We start from the raw sequence: 18148 nt of genomic DNA, 5'->3' as shown, positions 1-18148 counted from the left end.
TACTCTGTTCTGATGAAACCGAGATTGAACTCTTTGGCCTGATTGCCAAGTGTGATGCCTGGAGGAAACCTGACACCATCACAACGATGAAGCATGGTGGAGGCAGCATCATGCTATGGGGTTGTTTTTCAGCGGCAGGGACTGGGAGACTAGTCAGGATCGAGGGAAAGATAAACGGAGCCAAGTACAGAGAGATCCTTGATGAAAACCTGCTCCAGAGCGCTCAGGACCTCAGACTGGGGTGAAGGTACATTTTTCCAACAGGACAACGACCATAAGCACACAGCCAAGACAACGCAGGAGTGGCTTCGGGACAAGTCTCTGAATGTCCTTGAGTGGCCCGGCCAGAGCCCGGACTTGAACCCTGATCTAAAATCTCTGGAGACCTGAAAATAGCTGTGAAGCAAAAGAGAACAATGGGAGAAACTCCCCAAATACACGTTGGCCAAGCTTGTAGCGCCATTCCCAAGAAGACTCAAGTCTGTAATCGCTGCCAAAGGTGCTTCAACAAAGTACTGAGTAAAGGGTCTGAATACTAATGTAAATGTGATCTTTCAGTTTTTTCGCAAAAATATCTAAAATCTTTGTCATTATGGGGTATTGTGTGTAGATTGATAATTGAATCCATATTGGAATAAGGCTGTAATGTAACAAAATGTTGGAAAAAGTCCAGTGGTCTGAATACATTCAGTACGGCGTATCATTGATTGTACCATGAAATAAATGAAGCTCCCTTCAGGGTGTAAAACAAAATATATAATAATATTAGTTTAAATGGTATGACATCATTATTAACCCTTTCAGTCTGGTATTATGACATCATTATTAACCCTTTCAGTCTGGTATTATGACATCATTATTAACCCTTCCAGTCTGGTATTATGACATCATTATTAACCCTTTCAGTCTGGCATTGACATCATTATTAACCCTTCCATTCTGGCATTGACATCATTATTAACCCTTCCAGTCTGGTATTATGACATCATTATTAACCCTTCCATTCTGGCATTGACATCATTATTAACCCTTCCAGTCTGATATTACGACATCATTATTAACCCTTCCATTCTGGCATTGACATAATTATTAACCCTTCCATTCTGGCATTATGACGTCATTATTAACCCTTCCATTCTGGCATTGACATCATTATTAACCCTTCCAGTCTGGTATTATTACACTATTGTACTTGTGTCTATGAGCGTCGCTGTAAATGTTGCTGAGAATATGACGTAACAAGGAGCCCATTAAACAGACAGTTTGATCAGGCCGCAGCTAGAAAGGATTGGCATTCAGAACATGACACACAACACAAAACCATTGAAGCATTAAGTATGCAGGACAACAGAGAACATAATGAACAACTTATCCAATGTTATCAGAACAACGTCGTCACATTTCATACACCTTTAGCTTGACGACACCAAACAACAAAATGAATAAAAAGAGATTCCATGGTTAGAATCAAGAAATGCACGTTCTATTCATCTATTTAAGGGGACAAGACCGGAACAGGGTCTATTTGGTCTATTTAACCATTTCCATAAAAAAAAAAATTTTAAATAATCAAATTAACATTAAGGGATTATACTTGTATCCAATATATGAACGTGTACAAACAAAACACACATTTTAAACTTTTTATCAGAGATAAAAAATTAAAATTAAATAAAAGGGAGCATCATGGTGTGGGGCTGCTTTGCTGCCTCAGGGCCTGGACAGCTTGCTGTCAGCGACGGAAAAATGAATGTTGTTGTGACCTACATGAAGATCCGATCAGATCAAATGGCCAATTTATGCAGAAAACCAGGAAATTCTCAAGGGTTCACATACTTTTTTCTCGTCACTGTAAGCCTATTTTTAAGTAAGCTTTCATGTGGCATAAACAAAAACAAAAAAATTCTCAGTCAAAAACTTAAGTCGGAACACAGCCTCTCTATTCTCTCGTGTGTTTTCAGGTCCTCTGACTGGGAAAATGTCTTTCCACACTGAGAGCAGTGGTATGTCTTCTTCTCGAGTGTATTTGTATGTATTGTTTCATGCTCATTCAGGTACCTTAACCGGGTAAATGTCTTTCCACACTGGGAGCAGTGGTAGGTCTTATCTCCTCGTGTGTGTGTCCTGTCATGCTTATTCAGGCCAACTAACTTGGTAAAACTCTTTCCGCACAGAGAGCATTGGTAGGGCTTTATTTCTGTGTGTGTCCTCTCATGCTCTTTAAGGTTCCCCAAATGGGTAAAATGCTTTCCACACAGGGTGCATTGGGATGGCTTCTCTCCTGTGTGCACTCTCTCATGCTGTTTCAGGTTCACTAACCCACTAAAGCTCTTTCCACAGTGGGAACAGTGGTAAGACCTTTCTCCTGTATGTATTCTCTCATGTGTTTTCAGGCTCGCCAACCAGGTAAAATTTATTCCACATTGGGAGCAGTAATAAGGCTTCTCTCCTGTGTGTATTCTATTGTGTATTTTCAGGGACCCTAACTCTGTAAATCTCTTTCCACACAGGGAGCATTGGTAGGGCTTTTCTTGTGTGTGTGTCCTTTCATGTGTTTTCAGGCTCCCTGACCACCTAAAACTCTCTCCACAGTGGGAACAGTGGTAAGGCATCTCTCCTGTGTGTATTCTCTCATGCGTTGTCAGGGTGCCTAATGACCTAAAGCGCTTTCCACAATGGGAACAATGGTAAGGCTTCTCCCCTCTGTGTATTCTATCGTGCTGTTTCAGGTTCTCTAAACGGGTAAACCTCTTTCCACACTGAGAGCAGTGGAAAGGCTTTTCTCCTCTGTGTGTCCTCTCATGCACTCTTAGGTTCTGTAGCTTAGTAAAACTCTTGTGGTGTCGTCCTGCTGGTTTCGATGTCTCTGGGTCTGGTTCCCCTGAATAACTCTTCTTTGGGTCTGGTTCCCCTGAAGGACTCTTCTTTGGGTCTGGTTCCCCTGAAGGACCCATCTCTGGGTCTGGTTCCCCTGAAGGACCCGTCTCTGGGTCTGGTTCCCCTGAAAGACTCTTCCCGCTGTCAAAGTGAGAGTCTGGTCTCTCTCCTGCCAAAGAAAAACAGAGTATTTAGTTAAACAGAAAGACCTGAATGAAACTTCAAAATGATAAAACGACAGTGGTGGAAAAAGTACTCAATTGTGATACTCAAGTAAAACTTTAGATACCTTAATAGAAAGTTACTCAAGTAAAAGTGAAAGTCACCCAGTAAAATACTACTTGAGTAAAAGTCAAAAAATATACTTAACTATCAAATGTGAAAGTATATATCACTTCAAATTCCTTATATTACGCAAAGCAGACAGCATAATTTTCTTGTTTTTCAAATGCACAGATATCCAGGGGCTATATAAATTATGCATTTGTGTCTGCCAGATCAGAGGCAGTAGGGATGGCCACGTGTTCTCTTGATAAGTGCGTGAATTGGACCATTTTCCTGTCCTGCAACTTTTGGGTGTCAGGGAAAATGTATGGAGTAAAAAGTACATTATTTTCTTTAGGAATGTAGTGACGTAAAAGTCTTCCGGTACAGCTGGTGCTCTCATGCATTTTTCAGTGTTATTTGCCTCAAAGCATAGAAGTAGTTTCCGGGTTAGAGTCCCGCTCCTTGAAAGCGGCAGCTCTACCCTTTAGCTCAGTGCAAATGTTGCCTGTAATCCATGGCTTCTGGTTGGGGTATGTACGTACGGTCACTGTGGGGACGTCATCAATGCACTTATTGATGAAGCCAATGACAGACGTGGTGTACTCCTCCTCAATGCCATTGGAGGAATCCCGGAACATATTCCAGTCTTTGCTAGCAAAACAGCCCTGTAGCTTAGCATCTGACCACTTTTTTATTGATCTAGTCACTGGTGCTTCCCTCTTAAATGTTTCCTTGTAAGCAGGAATCAGGAGGATGGAATTATGGTCAGATTTTGCCAAATGGAGGGTGAGGGAGAGCTTTGTATGCGTCTCTGTGTGTGGAGTATAGACGGTCCAGAGTTATTTTCCGTCTGGTTGCACATTTAACATGTTGATAGAGATTTTGTAAAACTGATTTAAGTTTCCCTTCATTAAAGTCCCCGGCCACTAGGAGGCGCCGCCTCTGGGTGAGTGTTTTCCTGTTTGCTTATGGGGGAATACAGCTCATTCAATGCTATCTTAGTGCCAGCCTCTAACTGTGGTGGTATGTGAACGGCTACAAAGAATATAGATAAACTCTCTTGGTAGGTAATGTGGTCTGCAGCTTATCATGAGAAACTCTACTTCAGGCAATGCGGTCTTAGTGCCAGCCTCAGTCTGTGGTGGTATGTAAACAGCTACGAAAAATGCAGATAAACTCTCTCGGTAGATAGTGTGGTCTACAGCTTATCATGAGAAACTCTACTTCAGGCAAAAGTATAGTAATAATTCAATAGCTCGAGACTTCCTTAGACAGCTGTTGTTTACAAAAATACATAGACCTCCACCCCTTGTCTTACCAGACGCTGCTGTTCTAACCTTCCGGTACAGCAGCATATAACCAGCCAGATGAATGTTGATATTGTCGTAGTTCAGCCACGACTCCGTGAAGCATAAGATGTTACAGTTTTTAATGTCCCGTTGGTAGTTTAATCTTCCCAATAACTTGTCCATTTTATTGTCCAAAGATTGCACGTTTGCTAGCAGAACTGAGGGGAGTGTTTTTTTTTCTTCGATCGCATCCGACTCTTCAGAAGGCAGCCCGCCCTCAGACATCTCTTTCTCCGTCTCCTCTTCAAGCAGATCACTGGGGTCCCGAGGGAGCCATATATCCTTCGCCTCGGGCTCGTCAGAATGGTGAAAGAAGAAAAAATGATTCTGCCGTGGTGAGTCACCGAGGTCCTGATGTCTAGAAGTTATTTTCGGTCATTAGAGACGTTAGTAATAGTAAAAAAAACAAGTTACATACAACGCAGATAACGCAGATAAACAAACAAAAAAACAATCGGTTGGGGGCCTGTAAAACGTCTGCAACTAGAGAACATTACCCATGTTGGGGGCCTGTAAAACGTCTGCAACTAGAGAACCAACCCCTTCGCTCCATCGGTTGGGGGCCTGTAAAACGTCTGCAACTAGAGAACCAACCCCTTCGCTCCATATTTTCCGCTGCCTGCTCCACCACCACAGAAAGCACTGGGCTGAAACACCTGCACTTTGTAACTGCCTTACTCAAGAAAGCAAAAAAAGTTTGTATGCGGCTTTATTAACGCAATATTTATTAATTCATTTTTTTTAAACATTGTTCGCAAACTGATGTGATGCATATTAATGCCAAAATAACATGCAAAACAGGCACTAAAATAACACATTGTAGATCTGAATGAATGAAATACTTTTTTCTTTACATAGTTGAATGTGCTGACAACAAAATCACACAAAAATTATAAATGGAAATCAAATTTATCAACCCATGGAGGTCTGGATTTGGAGTCACACTCAAAATTAAAGTGGAAAACCACACTACAGGCTGATCCAACTTTGATGTAATGTCCTTAAAACCAGTCAAAATGAGGCTCAGTAGTGTGTGTGGCCTCCATGTGCCTGTATGACCTCCCTACAACTCCTGGACAGTCTGTTGGTGGATGAAGCAAGACATGATGTCCCAGATGTGCTCAATTGGATTCAGGTCTGGGGAATGGGCGGGCCAGTCCATAGCATCAATGCCTTCCTCTTGCAGGAACTGCTGACACACTCCAACCACATGAGGTCTAGCATTGTCTTGCATTAGGAGGAACCCAGGGCCAACCACACCAGCATATGGTCTCACAAGGGATCTGAGGATCTCATCTCGGGTACCTAATGGCAGTCAGGCTACCTCTGGCGAGCACATGGAGGGCTGTGCGGCCCCCCAAAGAAATGCCACCCCACACCAAGACTGACCCACCACCAAACCGGTCATGCTGGAGGATGTTGCAGGCAGCAGAACGTTCTCCACGGCGTCTCCAGACTGTCACGTCTGTCACGTGCTCAGTGTGAACCTGCGTGAAGAGCACAGGGCGTCAGTGGCGAATTTGCCAATCTTGGTGTTCTCTGGCAAATGCCAAACGTCCTGCACGGTGTTGGACTGTAAGCACAACCCCCACCTGTGGACGTCGGGCCCTCATACCACCCTCATGGAGTCTGTTTCTGACCGTTTGAGCAGACATGCACATTTGTGGCCTGCTGGAGGTCATTTTGCAGGGCTCTGGCAGTGCTCCTCCTGCTCCTCCTTGCACAAAGGCGGAGGTAGCAGTCCTGCTGCTGGGTTGTTGCCCTCCTACGGCCTCCTCCACGTCTCCTGATGTACTGGCCTGTCTCCTGGTAGCGCCTCCATGCTCTGGACACTACGCTGACAGACACAGCAAACCTTCTTGCCACAGCTCACATTGATGTGCCATCCTGGATGAGCTGCACTACCTGAGCCACTTGTGTGGGTTGTTGACTCCGTCTCATGCTATCACTAGAGTGAAAGCACCGCCAGCATTCAAAAGTGACCAAAACATCAGCCAGGAAGCATAGGAACTGAGAAGTGGTCTGTGGTCGCCACCTGTAGAACCACTCCTTTATTGGGGGTGTCTTGCTAAATGCCTATAATTTCCACCTGTTGTCTATTCCATTTGCACAACAGCATGTGAAATTTATTGTCAATCAGTGTTGCTTCCTAAGTGGACAGTTTGACAGAAGTGTGATTGACTTGGAGTTACATTGTGTTGTTTAAGTTTTCCCGTTATTTTTTTGAGCAGTGTATATAATACCACATTAAATCATACTCATTGAGCAGTGTATATAATACCACATTAAATCATACTCATTGAGCAGTGTATATAATACCACATTAAATCATACTCATAAAAGGTTTACAGGAATTCCCAGGCCTCTCCTGTAAACCTTTTTAAACCAATTCCTGTAAAACTTTTTTGAATATGATTTAATGTGGTATTAAACAAAACCCCAAATTCTCAGGTCAAAAACACAAGTCAGAACACAGCCTCTCTATTCTCTCATGTGATTTCAGGTCCTCTGACTGGGCAAATGTCTTTCCACAATGAGAGTAGTGGTATGGCTTTTCCCCTGTGTATTTGTATGAATTATTTCAGGTTCTATAACCGGGTAAATCTTATTCCACACTGAGAGCAGTGGTATGTCTTCTCCTCCTGTGTATTTGTATGAATTATTTCAGGTTCTATAACCGGGTAAATCTTATTCCACACTGAGAGCAGTGGTAGATCTTTTCTCCTATGTGTCTCAATGTTTTCAGGATCCCTAACAAGATAAAATGTCTTTCCACATTGGGAGCAGTGGTCAGGTGTGTCCTCTCATGTGATGTAAGGTCCTGTAATCGTGAAAATCTCTTTCCTCACTGGGAGAATTGGTAAGGCTTTTCTCCTGTGTGTATTCCTTTATGCCTTTTCAGGCTCGCTAAATGGGTAAAACTCTTTCCACAGAGGGAACACTTAAAAGGCTTTTCTCCCGTGTGTGTCCTCTCATGCTCTTTTAGATTGCCCAAAGTGGTCAAACTCTTTCCACACAGGGAGCAGTGGTGAGGCTTCTCTCCTGTATGTATTCTCTTATGTATTTTCAGGGTCTCTAAATGAGAAAAATACTTGCCACACTGGGAGCAGTAATAAGGCTTCTCTCCTGTGTGCATTCTCTCATGTGTTTTCAGACTCCCTATCTGGGTAAAACTCTTTCCACACAGGGAACAGTGGTAAGGCTTCTCTCCTGAGTGTATTTTCTCGTGTTTTTTAAGATTGCCTAACATGGTAAAATTCTTTCCACACAGGGAGCAGGGGTAAGGCTTCTCTCCTGTATGAATTCTCTCATGTATTTTCAGGCTTCCTAACTGAGTAAAACTCTTTCCACACTGGGAGCATTGGTAGGTCTTCCTCCCTGCTGTATGTATTTCTTCATGCCTATTCAGGGCCCTTAACCAGGTAAAACTCTTTCCACACTGGGAACATTGGAAAGGCTTTTCTCCTGTGTGCATCGTCTCATGCTGTTTTAGGTTCCAGAACCGGGTAAAACTCTTTCCACAGTGGGAGCAGTGGTGTGGTCTTGCTGGTTTGGACGTCTCTGGGTCTGGTTCCCCTGAAGGACTCTTCCTGCTGTCAGAGTGAGAGTCTGGTCCCTCTCCTGCCAAAGACAGAGTATTGAGTGAAACTGAGACCTGAATGAAACCACCACATGATAAAACTGTCTTCCTATGAGGTTTTATCCAGAATAGATCTCTCAATAACAAATAAAGAGTGGCTGTTGTGATTTATAGGCCAATAAAAACACTATTGAACTTCATGGTTGTTATGCATTCATTAGAGCTAATGGATAAATAGACTAGTCAGTATAGGATACATTCATTAGACCTAATGGATAAATAGACTAGTCAGTATAGGATACATTCATTAGACCTAATGGATAAATAGACTAGTCAGTATAGGATACATTCATTAGACCTAATGGATAAATAGACTAGTCAGTATAGGATACATGTAATAGACTAGTCAGTATAGGATACATGTAATAGACCTAATGGATAAATAGACTAGTCAGTATAGGATACATGTAATAGACTAGTCAGTATAGGATACATGTAATAGACTAGTCAGTATAGGATACATGTAATAGACTAGTCAGTATAGGATACATGTAATAGACTAGTCAGTATAGGATACATGTAATAGACTAGTCAGTATAGGATACATGTAATAGACTAGTCAGTATAGGATACATGTAATAGACTAGTCAGTATAGGATACATGTAATAGACTAGTCAGTATAGGATACATGTAATAGACTAGTCAGTATAGGATACATGTATAAAATAAGGCTGTAACGTAACAAAATGTGAAAAAAGTCAAGGGGTCTGAATACTTTCCGAATTCACTGTACATCACTGTGACGCTTTCCTAGGAACAGGTTTTTGATATTCTATTGATGATATTAATCAAGAACATGTTTTGTTTTTTTATTTTTGGATCTACGATTTCATAACTCGTTTTAATCATATTGTGGATTATTTAAATTATATTGAGGAGCTGTGTCATTGTGTACCACTATGTCTATTTAAATTATATCTAGGAGCTGTGTCATTGTGTACCACTGTCTCTATTTAAATTATATTGAGGAGCTGTGTCATTGTGTACCACTGTCTCTATTTAAATTATATTGAGGGGCTGTGTCATTGTGTACCACTGTCTCTATTTAAATTATATCTAGGGGCTGTGTCATTGTGTACCACTGTCTCTATTTAAATTATATCTAGGGGCTGTGTCATTGTGTACCACTGTCTCTATTTAAATTATATCTAGGAGCTGTGTCATTGTGTACCACTGTCTCTATTTAAATTATATCTAGGGGCTGTGTCATTGTGTACCACTGTCTCTATTTAAATTATATTGAGGGGCTGTGTCATTGTGTACCACTGTCTCTATTTGCAGTAATTCATAGTCCATTATATTGTGAAAGGTTTGTCTCATTGAGTCATTTTATATCATTAATTCATATTATTTTAAATCTACTCATATTTCAACATTGGTGCCTTATTCTATTCTAATGTATTAGCTACCATTGAGCCTTATTCTATTCTAATGTATTAGCTACCATGGAGCCTTATTATAATGTATTAGCTACCATGGAGCCTTATTCTATTCTAATGTATTAGTTACCATGGAGCCTTATTCTATTCTACTGTATTAGTTACCATGGTGCCTTATTCTATTCTACTGTATTAGTTACCATGGTGCCTTATTCTATTCTACTGTATTAGCTACCATGGAGCCTTATTCTATCATAATGTATTAGCTACCATGGAGCCTTATTCTATCATAATGTATTAGCTACCATGGAGCCTTATTCTATTATAATGTATTAGCTACCATGGAGCCTTATTCTATTCTACTGTATTAGTTACCATGGAGCCTTATTCTATTCTACTGTATTAGCTACCATGGAGCCTTATTCTATCATAATGTATTAGCTACCATGGAGCCTTATTATATTATAATGTATTAGCTACCATGGAGCCTTATTCTATTATAATGTATTAGCTACCATGGAGCCTTATTATATTATAATGTATTAGCTACCATGGAGCCTTATTCTATTATAATGTATTAGCTACCATGGAGCCTTATTATATTATAATGTATTAGCTACCATGGAGCCTTATTCTATTATAATGTATTAGCTACCATGGAGCCTTATTATATTATAATGTATTAGCTACCATGGAGCCTTATTCTACTCTACTGTATTAGCTACCATGGAGCTTTATTATATTATAATGTATTAGCTACCATGGAGCCTTATTCTATTCTAATGTATTAGCTACCATGGAGCCTTATTATATTATAATGTATTAGCTACCATGGAGCCTTATTCTATTATAATGTATTAGCTACCATGGAGCCTTATTCTATTATAATGTATTAGCTACCATGGAGCTTTATTATATTATAATGTATTAGCTACCATGGAGCCTTATTCTATTATAATGTATTAGCTACCATGGAGCCTTATTATATTATAATGTATTAGCTACCATGGAGCCTTATTCTACTCTACTGTATTAGCTACCATGGAGCCTTATTCTATTATAATGTATTAGCTACCATGGAGCCTTATTCTATTATAATGTATTAGCTACCATGGAGCCTTATTCTATTATAATGTATTAGCTACCATGGAGCCTTATTCTATTATAATGTATTAGCTACCATGGAGCCTTATTCTATTATAATGTATTAGCTACCATGGAGCCTTATTCTACTCTACTGTATTAGCTACCATGGAGCCTTATTCTATTATAATGTATTAGCTACCATGGTGCCTTATTCTATTATAATGTATTAGCTACCATGGAGCCTTATTCTACTCTACTGTATTAGCTACCATGGAGCCTTATTCTATTATAATGTATTAGCTACCATGGAGCTTTATTATATTATAATGTAACTCACTAATATAATATAACTCACTCGCCCGACCTCCGCCCCCTTTTTCTCTGTCTTTTCTTTACGCAAATGATGGGGATTTGGGCCTGTTCTCGAGAAAGCAGTATATCTTAGGGCTTATCTTTAGGCCTGGTCGGGTATCTGCAGTATATCCTTCGCCTCGGACTTGTTCAGTTCGAGGTGAGTAAATCCCAGTTCTGATGTCCAGAAGTTATTTTCGGTCATAAGAAACGGTAGCAGCAACAACGTGTACAAAATAAGTTAAAATAAGTTAAAAGATAACTTTTTGAAAAATTACAAAATAGCACAGTTGGTTAGGAGCCCGTAAAACGACAGCCAATAACTTATCAATGACCCAAGCCCAGTTCATTAAATCCCTACCATTGTATCGCTGAGTTGTCATAATGCGTCAGCAAATGTACATTATCCCAGGGGTGTTGAAAGACACAATGTAAGCAGCCTAATTTATGTCCCTCTGGTGTAAAGTACTTAAGAAAAAATACTTTAAAGTACTACTTAAGTACTTTTTTGGGGCGTATCTGTACTTTACTATTTATATTTTTGACAACTTTTACTTCACTACATTCCAAAAGATAATAATGTACTTTTTACAACATACATTTTCCCCTCACACCCAAAAGTACTCGTTACATTTTGAACGCTTAGCAGGCCAGGAAAGTGGTCCAATTCACACACTTATCAAGGGAACACGTGGGCATCCCTACTGCCTCTGATCTGGAGGACTCACTGAACACATGCTTCGTTTGTAAATGATGTCTGAGTGTTGGAGTGTGCCCCCTGACTATCTGTACAATTATTGTAAAACAAGAAAATGATGCCATCTGCTTTGCTTAATAATATACTTTTACTGCTGATAGTTATGTATATTTTAGCAATTCAATTTACTTTTGGAACCAAGTAGTATGTTACTGGCCGACAATGCTTGATAATGTATGTAATATCAACAGAGAGATATATTTTATTGGTGATTTCAATACTGACTTCAATATTTCAATATCAACAAGCTGCCCACTCAAGAAAAAAACCCTCAAAACTGCAACCAGTGCCTGCAACCTGGTTCAGGTTATCAGTAACCATGGATTGTAAACGGTCATGGTCATGGTCACAACATGTTGATACAACAGTAGCTAGGATGGGGAGAAGTATAACAAATAAAGGGCTGCTCTGTCTTCTTAAACAACACTATAAACAAGGCAGGTCCTACAGGCTCTAGTTTTGTCACACCTGGACTACTGTTCAGTCGTGTGGTCAGGTACCACTGAGAGGGACTTGGGAAAATGTAAATAGGCTCAGAACAGAGCAGCACGACCGGCCCTTGGATGTACACGGAGAACTAACAATGATATGCATGTCAAACTCTCCTGGCTCAAAGTAGAGGAGAGATGCATCACTGCTTGTATTTGTGAGAGGTGTTGACAAGCTGAATGCACCAAGCTGTCAAGACATGCCACCAGAGGTCTATTCACAATCTCCAAGTACAGAACAGACTATGGGAGGAAGCACAGTACTACATAGAGCCATGACTACATGGAACTATATTCCACATCAGGTAACTGATGCAAGTACAAGTACAGTATAATCAGATTTGAAAAAATAAGACCCAGATAAAATACACCTTATGGAACAGTGTGGACAATGAAGAACCACATAGACACACGCATACATATGAGAAGACGCACACTCTACACACCTACACATGTACTGTAGATATGTGGTGGTAGAGTAGTGGCCTGATGGAACACACTTAATGTGTTGTAGATATGTGGTAATAGAGTAGTGGCCTGATGGAACACACTTAATTTGTTGTGAAAAGCGTTATGAAATGTAATGTCATGTAATATTTTTTTAAATCATATATAACTGCCTTAATGTTGCTGGACCCCAGGAAGAGTAGCTGCTGCCTTGGCAGGAACTAATGGGGATCCATAATAAACCCCAGGAAGAGTAGCTGCTGCCTTGGCAGGAACTAATGGGGATCCATAATAAACCCCAGGAAGAGTAGCTGCTGCCTTGGCAGGAACTAATGGGTATCCATAATAAACCCCAGGAAGAGTAGCTGCTGCCTTGGCAGGAACTAATGGGGATCCATAATAAACCCCAGGAAGAGTAGCTGCTGCCTTGACAGGAACTAATGGGGATCCATAATAAACCCCAGGAAGAGTAGCTGCTGCCTTGGCAGGAACTAATGGGGATCCATAATAAACCCCAGGAAGAGTAGCTGCTGCCTTGACAGGAACTAATGGGGATCCATAATAAACCCCAGGAAGAGTAGCTGCTGCCTTGGCAGGAACTAATGGGGATCCATAATAAACCCCAGGAAGAGTAGCTGCTGCCTTGACAGGAACTAATGGGGATCCATAATAAACCCCAGGAAGAGTAGCTGCTGCCTTGGCAGGAACTAATGGGGATCCATAATAAACCCCAGGAAGAGTAGCTGCTGCCTTGGTAGGAACTAATGGGGATCCATAATAAACCCCAGGAAGAGTAGCTGCTGCCTTGGCAGGAACTAATGGGGATCCATAATAAACCCCAGGAAGAGTAGCTGCTGCCTTGGCTGGAACTAATGGGGATCCATAATAAACCCCAGGAAGAGTAGCTGCTGCCTTGGCAGGAACTAATGGGGATCCATAATAAACACAAATGGAACTACCAACATGTTTTGAGGATATACAGTGTTCATTTACAGTTACATTGTTAAAAAACTATGCGAGTAAAACAAGCTTATATTTTGGGTTCGGATAGAGTACAACAGTTGAACTAAATTCAGTGGACATTTATAAGTTATATTCTCCAAGAATCAATGGCGAGGCTCAGATTCATATATTAAAACGATATATTAATTCAACAAGGGCAGTTTGTGGCCCTGCTTTTAAGACAGTACTCACTGGTGTTAATCAGATCTTCAGCCTCCTCTTCCTCTTTAAAAGGTTCTTTCTCTTCTTTCACTATAACATCCTCCTCCTCTTCCTCCTTTTTAATTCTGAAAGCTTCTACCTGCTCTTCTTCCACTGTGACAGTCTCTATCCCCTCTTCATCTTTCACTCTAATATGTTCTTTCTCTTCTTTCACTATAACATCATCCTCTTCTTTTAATGTGATACTGATAGCCTCCTCTACCTCCTCTTTCATTCTGAAAGCATCTTCCTCTCCTTTTACTGTAATATCCCCCTCCTCCTCTTTCACGACAATGTTCAGTCCCAGAGCTTCTTTCTCCGTCCAGTAGACCTCTTCTTTATCAGGAGGAGAGTAGCTTAGTGAGCTCATGGTCGGAGATGTTAGCTAGTTAGCATTAACGACTAGCCTGGTTCTAAGCTAATTCAGCAATCCAGCTAGCTACTAACTTAACAACGTATATATTTAATTAAATGGGGAAACTAGCTATACGAAATAAGTATGTTTTAAACACAGGGACCAATATACACCGAAACAGTCTTAAGAGCTCATACGTTTCGGCTATATTGGCTAAGCTACGGAGGTGTCTGACAAGCTGCTGTTGTTGAAGAAACTTCCCGTTCCGTCCACTAGATCACACGTCACGCTGGTAGCGACGCCCGAAAGACGCTCATCGCCATCTGCGGCCTGGAGTGGGGAAGTTGATTGATTAGAGCAGATTTGTAATGAGTATACAATCAAAACATATTTTACATCTGCTACACACAGTGGTGTAAAGTACTTAGGTAAAAATGACTTCAAAGATCTACTTAAGTCGTTTTTTTTTTGGGGGGGGGGGGGGGGGGGGTTATCTGTACTTCTGACAACTTTTACTAAAGACAATGATGTACGTTTTATTCCATACATTTTCCCTGACACCCAAAAGTACTCATTACATGTTTAAATGCTTAGCAGGACAGGAAAATGGTCTAATTCACACACTTATCAAGAGAACATCCTTGGTCATCCCTACTGCCTCACCAAGCAGACTCACTAAACATAAATTAATTGTTTGTAAATGATGTCTGAGTGTTTAAGTGTGCCCTGCATGAAATCGTGCCGCCTGGTTTGCTTAATATAAGGATTGTGAAATGCTTTATACTTTTATTCTTGATACTTAAGAATATTTTATCAATTACATTTACTTTTGATAGTTACAAATATTTAAAACCAAACACTTTTAAGACTTTTACTCAAGTAGTATTTTACTCGCTGACTTTCACTTTTTTCTTGAGTAACTTTCTATTAAAGTATCTATACTTTTACTTAAGTATGATAATTGGGTACTTTTTCCACCACTGATTACACATCTGCATTTAAAGGGGAATGTCACATTTTTTTACGTCATATCCGGATGTAACCTAAAACATTACCCCAGTTTGATACGCTGCTTGTGTATTCATTCCCATATCAGCAAAATAAAACGTCATGTTTTGGTCACAGAGAAACAACCACATGGTTAGCTAGTTGGCTTCAGCAGGTTCTACCATTTCACAATAGTCTGTAATGACTAGATAACAAAATACGTTTTTGTTGTGAAAGCAAAATAAGTGTATCTAGCCTTTTAGCTCCCGCTGGTTGATGACTGCTAGCTAGATAGCCTTTTGCTGCCTTGGCAACAGCTAATGGGGATCCATAATAAATATAAATACCCTTGGTTTTGCTGTTTAAATTTAGCAGTTTTTCTTATTCACAATAAAGAGTACCATAATGATAGTCACTCCATACTTGTGTTGTTTCATGTATTTTGGGAGGCTAGACCCTCAAGACATTTACCCTAACCTTTCTGGCTGTAGTAACTAGTGACATCCTTGTTGTTGTGAAGAAGCTGTCATGTCCACCAGATTATTCGTCACACTGGCAGCATTGCCTGAAAGACCGGGTAACACATTTGAAGAAAATATTTAATTTATTTTTCGTTTCTTTCAATAAAGTTAAATATTATATTGAGGCGTACAAAGAGAAACACATGTTAATTTATTCGTTTTTGATTCATTTAAAATAAACTTTACATCTACTACACAATCAGTCAAATATCAGTCAAACAGTTGATTTTAACAATGCTATTCAAATGAGCCACTAGCTATATACATGGTATTAGAATAGATAGATACCCATATATACAGTACCAGTCAAAAGTTTGGACACATCTACTCATTCAAGGGTTTTTCTTTATTTTTACTATTTTCTACATTGTAGAATAATAATGAAGACATAAACTACAAAATAACATATATACTAGGGATGCACCGATATTACATTTTTGGCCAATACCGATAACCGATATTAAAAAATGTTTGCGGCCTTTTAAGCATTCTACCACAGTTAAATAGTTGAAACACACACACACACACACACACACACACACACACACACACACACACACACACACACACACACACACACACACACACACACACACACACACACACTGATCAAAAAGTTATTTTGTTTGTATTTACGTAGGTTCCCATTACCAGTAAAACATCATCACAACCTATTTATTTCTGTTCTGTTCTGTGCTGTGCTGTTCTGTTTCGTGGTTCATTTGTTCAGTCTCAACCAGGATTTCATCATACATGTCAAGCAGTGAAGTTTCAGCTCTGTCTGTCCGTGTCCTCTTCCTCGGTGCGCACTGTCACTGTGTCCGTTTCCATATTGTCCAGCTCTGTCAGTCCGTGTCCTCTTCCTCGGTGCGCACTGTTACTGTGTCCGTTTCCATCTTGTCCAGCTCTGTCAGTCCGTGTCCTCTTCCTCGGTGCGCACTGTCACTGTGTCCGTTTCCATATTGTCCAGCTCTGTCAGTCCGTGTCCTCTTCCTCGGTGCGCACTGTTACTGTGTCCGTTTCCATCTTGTCCAGCTCTGTCAGTCCGTGTCCTCTTCCTCGGTGCGCACTGTCACTGTGTCCGTTTCCATCTTGTCCAGCTCTGTCTGTCCGTGTCCTCTCTTCCTCGGTGCCCACTGTCACTGTGTCCGTTTCCATGTTGTCCAGCTGTGTCTGTAACATTTCATGTAAACCCTGTTTCTTGTCTGTATTGAAGTAGCGGTCCTTGTACCTAGCATCGAGCACGGCGGCGACACAGTAAAGAGGCTCAGAGAGAATGCCTGTTGAAGAAGTAGCGGGTCTTGTACCTAGTGTAACCGATGTGAAACCGCTAGCGGTGTTCGCGCTAAATAGCGTTTCAATCGGTGACGTCACTTGCTCTGAGACCTTGAAGGGGAACCATCCCCTTGCTCTGCAAGGGCCGCGGATTTTGTGGATGCTTCGAGGGTGACTGTTGTTGATGTGTGCAGAGGGTCCCTGGTTCACGCCTGGCGAGGGGACGGTCTAAAATTATACTGTTACACTAGTATCGAGCGGCAACACAGTAAAGAGGCTCAGAGAGAATGCCTGTTAATAAAGAAGTAGTGGGTCTTGTACCTAGCATCGAGCACCTCGGCGACACAGTAAAGAGGCTCATAGAGAATACCACCGAATCGCTTGTTCACAGCTTCTAGTTGAGTACTTTTACAAGTTTTAATCCTCTACCTTTGTGCTGTTGTCTGTGCCCAATAATGTTTGTACCATGCTGCCATGTTGTGTTGCTACCATGCTGTGTTGTCATGTGTTGCTATTTAGCGCGCACCACCACTAACTAGCTAGCCGTTTCACATCCATTACACCTAGTAAAAAAAAAAAGTTACATATATATTTTTTTAAATAAATAAAACCCCAACGGTCGGCAGTTTTGTTGAGTGTTTCAATGCCATGACAGAGCGTATCACGTCTGCTGCAGACGCAGTTGAGGAGCTTATTTCTCTAGTCAGTTGTTCGAATGTGTTCATGTTTCAAAGTTTCAAACATGTTTTCAAATGCCTTTGAAATGGCAGCATTGGTATGAGAACCAGCACATTCTTGAACATGCAATACGGTTTTCCTCAGTACGAAATCCTCGTCGACCAACTGTGCTCTCAGACTCAGCATGCTCATGGGGCTGACATCGCTGGTCCAAATGTCAGTCGTGAAGCTAATAACAGTGACACCCATAGCAAGTAGCTCATGGATGTGAGTTTCAACAACTCTGAGACTGTGTAACTCCGGTAGGGCAACATCTGAAAAATAGCTTCTACTTGGTAGTGTGTACTGGGGTTTCGAAGTGCTCGACCGGTGCAGATCGGTTGATTTTCAAGGGCAATGAATTCCATTATCTTGGCGTTAGTGGATTTCACCTTTGTGTTGTCAGACTGAAATGTTCTTACCCTTTCAAATGACTGCTGGATTTGAA

General features: G+C 40.8%; 1 protein-coding gene across 2 annotated transcripts; it reads right to left on the bottom strand.

Moving 5' to 3' along the window:
- Positions 1–553: 553 nt before the first annotated feature.
- Positions 554–14451, bottom strand: LOC110511566 (zinc finger protein 239-like). 2 transcript variants are annotated; one of them, XM_036939830.1, is made up of 2 exons: positions 13837–14451; positions 554–3046 (listed from the first exon to the last, which is right to left on the bottom strand). In XM_036939830.1, exons 1-2 carry the CDS (start codon positions 14213–14215, stop codon positions 1911–1913), a joined length of 1515 nt encoding a protein of 504 aa, XP_036795725.1. In that variant the 5' UTR covers positions 14216–14451; the 3' UTR covers positions 554–1910. The 2 variants fall into 2 exon arrangements, with proteins under 2 accessions (XP_036795725.1, XP_036795726.1); XM_036939831.1 differs by lacking the exon at positions 554–3046 and adding an exon at positions 6755–8114.
- Between the last annotated feature and the right edge of the window lie 3697 nt (positions 14452–18148).

This window comes from Oncorhynchus mykiss, chromosome 13, assembly GCF_013265735.2.
Source record: "Oncorhynchus mykiss isolate Arlee chromosome 13, USDA_OmykA_1.1, whole genome shotgun sequence".
NCBI lineage: Eukaryota > Metazoa > Chordata > Actinopteri > Salmoniformes > Salmonidae > Oncorhynchus > Oncorhynchus mykiss.
This window is presented reverse-complemented; position numbering and strand designations above follow the sequence as displayed.

Bases quoted from the DNA above. Each gene is read 5' to 3' on its own strand.
- LOC110511566 (XM_036939830.1), bottom strand. From the start codon at position 14,215: ATGAGCTCACTAAGCTACTCTCCTCCTGATAAAGAAGAGGTCTACTGG. The intron at 3,047-13,836 runs GTGAGTACTGTC...TTTCTTTGGCAG, and splicing joins TGAAGATCTGATTAACACCA to GAGAGAGACCAGACTCTCAC.